The following is a 7500-nucleotide window of genomic DNA, read 5'->3' as shown; positions in this document are numbered from 1 at the left end:
AGAAACATCCTATCCCCCGTCCTACCGTACTCCAAACGCACTTGAGGAGCAGATCTAGGTTACTCCCCTTAGATATTGTCCTCCAATATTTTTTTTGAGAAGAAGCAAGTGGAGGACGGAGGAGAGGAATCGAGTTTCTAGCAATGGAGAAAGGGTCTCTAGTATGAAGGAGTGCGAGATGATTGGGGGGAAACATTGAAACACTTTTTCTTAACAAGGGGCAAAGCGAAAACACATTTTTAGAAATGTTTGCAAATGTATTACAATTAAAACAGAAATACCTAATTTACATACCCTTTGCTATGACACTCTTAAAATGTGAATGTTTTCAACAAGTCACTCAATAAGTAAAAAATTGAATCAGCTAGGGTGAAAACAAAACACGGTGCAGCAGCTTTCAGTCACGCTGCTGCATGCTCCTGGAACAAACTTCCTGAAGAAATCAAACAGGCCCAAACCCTAAAAATATTTTTAAAAACCTTCATGTTTTGCAGCAGTTATGATTAAACACAAACACTTACATCAATTTATTTTATCCATTAACTATTGTCTTATTAAATGTTTTATCTATTTACTTCTTATATTTGCTTTTATTCATGTAATTTGTCATTTTTATTTTCTTACTATGCTCCTCTTGCTGAATTTTTTTTAGAATGTATGTAAAGCACTTTCAATTGCCCCTGTTGTATGAAATGTGCTATACAAATACAAACAAACAACCGTACCTTGAAGTAATCTTAATGCAAAGATAATGTGACTTTGGAATTAATATCTTTGTTTTTATAGGGTCTCTGATTTGCATAGGAATCAGTTAAACACTGTATGGATCAGGTTGTAATTACAAACTGAGCAAATGGAGAGGAACAAAACTCCTCAGGAACGAGGGGGTAGGGTAATACAGTCTAAAAAGGGCAACAGGCGGTTGTTGTTTTTCCAGTGTAGCTTAAAAAAACAAAATTATTTTCAGCCACATAGGCAGATATCCAAAACACACTATTATACAACTGTGTGTGTAAGTCAAACTGTTTTATAACAATAGGGTTCAATAGGGTTTACCCACAGAGGATAAAAGGCTTACCTCGGACAGGGTCATACAATATACTTAGAAGCACATCAAGTAGAAAAAAAGAGAAAAGAGATTGAAGTGATGTTTTAAACTGAATTTATTCAATTCTGTCTGACTTCCCATACATAGGCTCATGAGGTACTGAAAACAAAGTGCTGAGACAAGGCTGCTGTCACCATATTTCTAACTCCCAAAGTAAGTAACGTCCACTGCCAACATGACTGTGCCGACAGCAGAGAACCAGTGACAAAAACAAACACAAACACCAGTGGGCTACAGCCACTCCTGAGGCGCTGACCTTCCAGAGAGAAATAAGCTAATTGCGCTATGTGCTGCTGAAAGACGCACTTGATTCAGAGAGAGAGAGAGAAAGAGAGAGTAGTAGAGAGATGGGAGTGTTGCTAGCTATTTAAGATGTGCCAGGCACACCTTTGGCCTTCCGTGTAAACCAAAGCAGTGTAAACCAAAACCGTGTAAAACCAAAACCAAAACCGTGTAAACCAAAGCAGTCTGACTGACTCACACCAAATCCTCCCCATCTTGCCAGAGTAAACGACGGCAAGAGCCTTTACCCCCACACTGTCAACCTCACCCCCAACTCCCTGCCTCCCTCGGTAGCCAGCCCTCTCCCTCTTTCGCTAACTTCACCCCTCCCTCTCTAGCCAGCCGTCTCCCACTCTTTCCCTCCCTCCAGCAAATCATCTACCACCCCCCCCCCCTCCTCCTCCTCCTTTAGCCAACCCTCTCCCACTCCTCCTATACTCTGTGGGAGGCAAGCAGAGTAATCCAAGCTTTTGAGATTACATTTTGTAGCAAAGCGTATTTTCTTCCTAAGCTCAACCTCTATCAGCCCTGCCAAAAAAAAATGCCACCCAGCAGATACCTGAGGTTTCCTGAGGCCCTTGGTAGAGGATAGCACACAGCTGACATCACGTTTTTTTTTATAGTATAATAGCCGTTTGGGTGCGACAGTGCTCTTCAGGTGTATGGCTTGTTGAAAGAATGAGCACAGGCGGCCTTTCTAACAAGCAGTGGTAGAGCTGAGAAAGTGTTCACTTAGGCTACGGGCCGACCAGAGGTTTCAGTATTAGATCCTCTTAGTTACCCCCACTGCCAGATTCGAAAGAGTGCTTGCTACAATGATTGGATTGAATAGAGGCACATTCAGCAGCAACTCAGAGAGAGGGAGAGAGAAAGAGAGAGAGAAAGAGAGAGGGGCATGGGAGAGTGCAAGTCAAGAAGCAGCACATACCATCAATAGAGCCACAGATCTTCATGAAAAACAAGTTTTTAGCTCAAACAAATACAACTGTAGGAAAATATAGTACAAAACGTAGCTTTTTCTTCAAATCTCTGACATGTACAAATCAACAAACCAAAAGGACAAAACACCAGAACAGTAAAGAAAACATCAGGCATTGAAAGCGGTGTCACAAAGTGGCTAGTGTGATAAGTCAAGTTCAATAGTGTTATTTGTATATGTATTTTTTTCCATTATCTTTTTATTAACAAAAATAGAAGCTTTAAGATATCTTTGAGAAACCAGCCAGGCTAACCCAGTTTCAGGACACACAAGGGTGAAAAAACTAGGAAGAGAGTCCATTTGAAAGCTATACATGAGTCTATACAGCAAGGTCACCATGTACAAATCGAACAGTCTATCTATATACATTGCAAGGCTGCTCTGGGCATTGTTCCGAAAGCACAAGTCAATGGGCTCACATACTGTATGATATCATACAGATGACAACAAGGAAAATGCACAGTTTGAAATTAGTGTGGGGTCTTTCTGTTAAATGCAGAGGTGGGCATTGGTTGTTGAATTCTCATTCTACAATATATTATAACAATCAGTTACTGGTAGTCACTATATTGACAGGTGTCAATGGCACAGAAAATAGAATCAAAGATAACGTCTACATACTGTAGTTTATCAAGATTATGCTTTAAGATTCAGTCCAAAATCAAACCACTGGAGCAGTTTGTCAATCGAGCATGGCATTTGTGTTTGTTATTTCTTTACACATGCATATAATCAACACATCTCAAACACTGCCTACATGGCATGCTAAATTATACCCTTTTGACCCACAGCAAACATTAAACATTCCTGAATCAGTTTCTTTTTTTCAATATTAATCTTTAACAAGGAATATATAAGCAGGGATACAGAGTGCCATACCAGAATATAACCAGATTCTATGCACCCCCCCCCAAAAAAACAAAACAAAGAAGAAAACCTTATGAATATCTGTGACTTGAACAGATCTCCAGTTTACGATCCTGACTGGACGATACGCCTGTCAATCCTACAGGGGGGTTTGTGTCACTGTGCAAAGAACAAAACAAGAGAACAAAAAGAAACATACCATAACAAAATAACCCACCCCTGCCCAAGAAAGTGAACATTAGTGTATTTGCTCCTTCATCTTGTCCCATTCTGTTGCTGCTAATGAAAGCAGGTGTGTGTGTGTGTGTGTGTGTGTGCCCGTGCGTGCGTGTGTGTGTGTGTGTGTACCTAAAGTAAGTGTATGAGAGTCAACAGCCAGTCCCAAACCAGATCTGTCCCTCCGCCTAAGCTGGACTCCCCATCTTGAAGGATAGAAAGAGAGCAGACGACCTTGAGTTAAAGCCCAGGTATCAGTTTGGTCAGCAGGAGTCATCCAGTCCACTCCTGTCTCCTCAGTTCTGCCTAGATGGCGAAGTAGGTGATACAAAGCTAGCTCTTTTAGCCTTAGCTTCCATGTTACAATGTTTAAGTCCTAGATTAGAACTCATCATCTCCATAACCTAGAGGCTACGTCTACTAGGGCAAGTTATCCTCTGGTGATGCCAGTTTAGCGTGGGTCTTCAAGAGCGTTTGAGCTGTGCCAGCTTGCGGAGCAGCTGCTGTTGCTTGGCCTTCAGCTGCCTCCTCTCCAGGGCTCTCTGCCGCTCACTGGCATGCAGCTGGCGCAGGTACTCCGTGGCCCGCGTCAGGATCGCCACCTTGGGGGTCTTGGGGCACTCAGCCAGCCCGGGGATCTCGTCCCGGAGCGCCAGGAACCGTGAGCGCAGGTCGTTGCGGCGCTTGCGCTCTAGGAAGTTGTGTGTCTTGCGTTTGTCTGTGTCCTCGCAGTCTGACGACGTGGGGCTGGAGTGGTAGGAGTGGGAGTAAGAGTGGGACTCCGATTTGAGGGGGGAGAAGTAGGAATGACAGGACGAGTGAGGAGGAGAGGCGGCCGGGGAGGAGGTAGACGGGGGACTGTCAGGGCACTCCGACCCAGCAGTTGTCGCTGCCGCAACGTCGGGTTTGCCGTTCTCAAAGTTCTGAGGGTTGTGGGGGGCGGATCCGTGCTGGGGGTTGGGGTGAGAGTTTGTGTGTGAGTTTGAATGCGGGAGCTCGTGTCGGACCCTCTTTCGGGGGGGCTCGACGTGTGTGTGTGTGTCCGGGGAGGGCGCTGCGTAGTTGTGCTGCTGCTGGTGGATAGAGATGTGGAAGCGGTTCATACAGGGGTCCAGGGGGTCCGCGTGCACCGTTATCGTCACCGGTTTACGCCCGTTAAGCAGCCGCCGCGGCTTGTGTTGTTTGTGCTCCACTGTCACCACGTCAATTTCCTCTTCGTCGTCGTCATCATCGTCATCGTCGTCATCTTCATCGTCGTCTTCATCGTCGTCATCGTCGTCATCATCACTATCTGGAAGTGTAAGAGAACATGAGGTTTAAAACATGTTTGATCTTGGTGAAGTGATGTTTCAGTGAAGATTCACTTTCAAAGTTTCAAAGTCAAAAAACCCTTTGTGTGTGTGTGCAATTGAAAGGCAGCGCATGGAACAATGACACACACATTTGTACACACACACACACACACACACACACACACACACACAGCCTGGCGCTTCTCCAAAGTGCTGAGTAAATGCTCTGTAACAGTGAACTCCACGCAACCTCTAAAAACAGTATCTCACACACACACACTGCAGAAGATATCAACCGCTCACTCTCACACAAACTCAGAAATGCTGCATGACACACACAGTCGTAAATCATTGCATTTGCTCAGCCTAAGTGGAAAGCCCCTCTCTCCTGTGTAATTCATTTCAGTCATGTGAACTCCGAGGAAGAAAGAGAGATGAATGGCAGTTAGACAGCTATGCATACAAGATATGCGGCGTAAGCATTATATGACTCAAGCACATCTCTATTAGGTTGCAATGTGTGTAAATTAGGTTTTAAACGTATCTAAAGGCTTTAATTTAACGTAATGTAGACAATTAAACAAATATAATTCCACCAACCGACTAAACTCTTTGGAGTTCCTATAGCTCTCTGTAAATTGAAAAAGACTTCACTAAAGTCATTAAATCCATGTGGATTTGAGTGCTCAGAAGTGGTAATAGCGAAATGCACGAATTTCAATTGGTACTTTAATGGGTGATTTACAAAGAGGAAGGGGGGGGGGGGGTTGGGAGCACAGGGGGGCTTATTGCCATGTAGGTAGGGTGAAAGACAAAAGAACAGTTTCTCTGGGATTTGAAAACTATGCCTACTTACGAGGGCTTTCACAACTGCTTGACATTTCTAAGGTCAACTGCTTACTGCATCTCAATGGCCACTTGCAAATTAGGTCATAATATAACTAAAATATGCAACGATGATTCATTTCCTGTGCAAAACCATTAGGCTACTATGCCACACAATTCAATTGTCAACCTCATAAATGTCTCTTTCCATTATATTCATTTTAGTGGCCTCGCTTGTCTGTCAGTGGGGTTTGACCCAACCCACACACAAATGCAATTGGCTCCGTTTTCCATTCAGTGCAAGAATGTTAAGGCGCCGCATTGCAACAAGTCCTCATTGTGACATTCCACACACTTGATATGGAACAGTGTCACATGCCAACCAGAATACCAACACCATTCGGGGCCTATAGGAAAGCAATGGAAAATACTGTAGGTCTCTACAATGTGGAACATGTAGCTAGCTAGTAGAGATCAATTAATTAAAAAAAACATTGCGAGTGATCCCTTAATATTAAACCTAGAGGTTATTTCGCAAGGCGACAAGAAGAGACATATTCTATCAAGACTAGGCTTCTAGCCAAGAATGATCAACATTTCATGTCAGTTCATTTCCCTTTCATTCATGTAGCAGATTGGGATTATTGATATCATAAGTCATATAATGTCTGCCTGGTGGAGAACACTCAGCTGCTCGTTTGAACCGTGGCCAATGAACAGACGCGTAAAGGGGCGGGTTGCTCAGTCAGTGAGCATGGGTTGCAGCATGGTAACGCAATACAATCATTATACCTACAGGCAACCAGTTTTGAAACAAACTTGTGGAGTAAAAACCTAACTGAGAATCATTAATTCATCCATCCATCTACGGTACATAAGGTTCAGAGATAGGAAATGTTAGAATAGGTATAGCATAGCATAGAGTACAGCACAGTGTTTTAATTGTATAGTATAGTATAGTGGATAGTGTACATAGCCTTTATTTATGTAAACCAGCTCTTTTCCCTTCTTGTTTTTAGTATTTTTTTCCTAGCACCAGGGGAGACCCCCCTCCCAAATTTCGTTGTATGGTACCTGTACTATATCAATGACAATAAAGACCATTCATTCATTCATTCATTCATTCATCCATCTACATGCTTACCTGATGAGTCGCTGTGTGACTCTGACCCAGATGACACCTGTTTCTTGCAGCCACTGCTTAATAACGGGAAAGTAAGGACAGCTGCTGGATCCACACAATCTGTCACTAGACTACTACTGAGGACTGGCGCCTCCGCAGGGGCAGCGCACTGCTTCCTCCCCGGGGTGGTGGTGGTGGGGATACTACCTCCCGTTTGGGTGGCGAGCTTGGTTGGCACCGACCCGGCACAGGCGGCAAGCCGCTCCCCAACGACCTTCTCCAGCTGCTGTCCCGCCGAAAACCCGCTCCACATGCAGTCCTGGATGATAATGGAACTCAGATTCCCCAAGGTCTCCTCGGCTGAGCTGAGTTTACACGGCAAGTCCTGTTCCTCTTCATCCTGGCCCAAGAATTGGGACACCCACTCGAGTTTGTCCCCCAGCGAAGGATAGACCACACCGACCCCACCCGTCCCTTCCGATGTCCTGATGGGCGACATGGGCGGGGTCGGCACCAGCTCGAATTTCTTCCAAATGTCCTCGCTGGGCGCGGTGGACTTAAAGAAATCCTCATCTGGGTCGTGGTCGTCATAGAAATAGTGTTGGTAGTGGTCGTATTCCATCTCCCAGCTCTCATAACGAGAGGTAGTGGAATTGATTCCCAGCATTGGGATGGGAAAGCGTGAGGGCTTACTCACTTCTGTTGTTGGAACTGCTCTCTGTTATCACAATCTGAGGAGTAAGGGGGAGCACATTGGATCAGTAACACATTTTAGTCCAACAACAAAAACGTTGTTCTGCAGTCTTGT

The 7500-nt window shown here is 44.4% G+C and overlaps 1 protein-coding gene across 1 annotated transcript; it reads right to left on the bottom strand.

Annotated features, from left to right (window-relative positions):
• Positions 1-3882: 3882 nt before the first annotated feature.
• Positions 3883-7359, bottom strand: myclb (MYCL proto-oncogene, bHLH transcription factor b; the record flags this gene model as incomplete). Its single annotated transcript, XM_080533057.1, has 2 exons — positions 3883-4743; positions 6714-7359. The coding sequence occupies 2 exons, from the start codon at positions 7357-7359 to the stop codon at positions 3917-3919; spliced, it is 1473 nt and encodes a 490-aa protein (XP_080389183.1). The 3' UTR covers positions 3883-3916.
• Positions 7360-7500: the final 141 nt, after the last annotated feature.

The sequence above is a fragment of the Nansenia antarctica genome, assembly GCF_963989245.1.
Source record: "Nansenia antarctica genome assembly, chromosome: 5".
Taxonomy (NCBI): Eukaryota; Metazoa; Chordata; class Actinopteri; order Argentiniformes; family Microstomatidae; genus Nansenia; species Nansenia antarctica.
The sequence above is the reverse complement of the archived record's forward strand: the minus strand, read 5'-3'. Positions and strand labels throughout refer to the sequence as shown.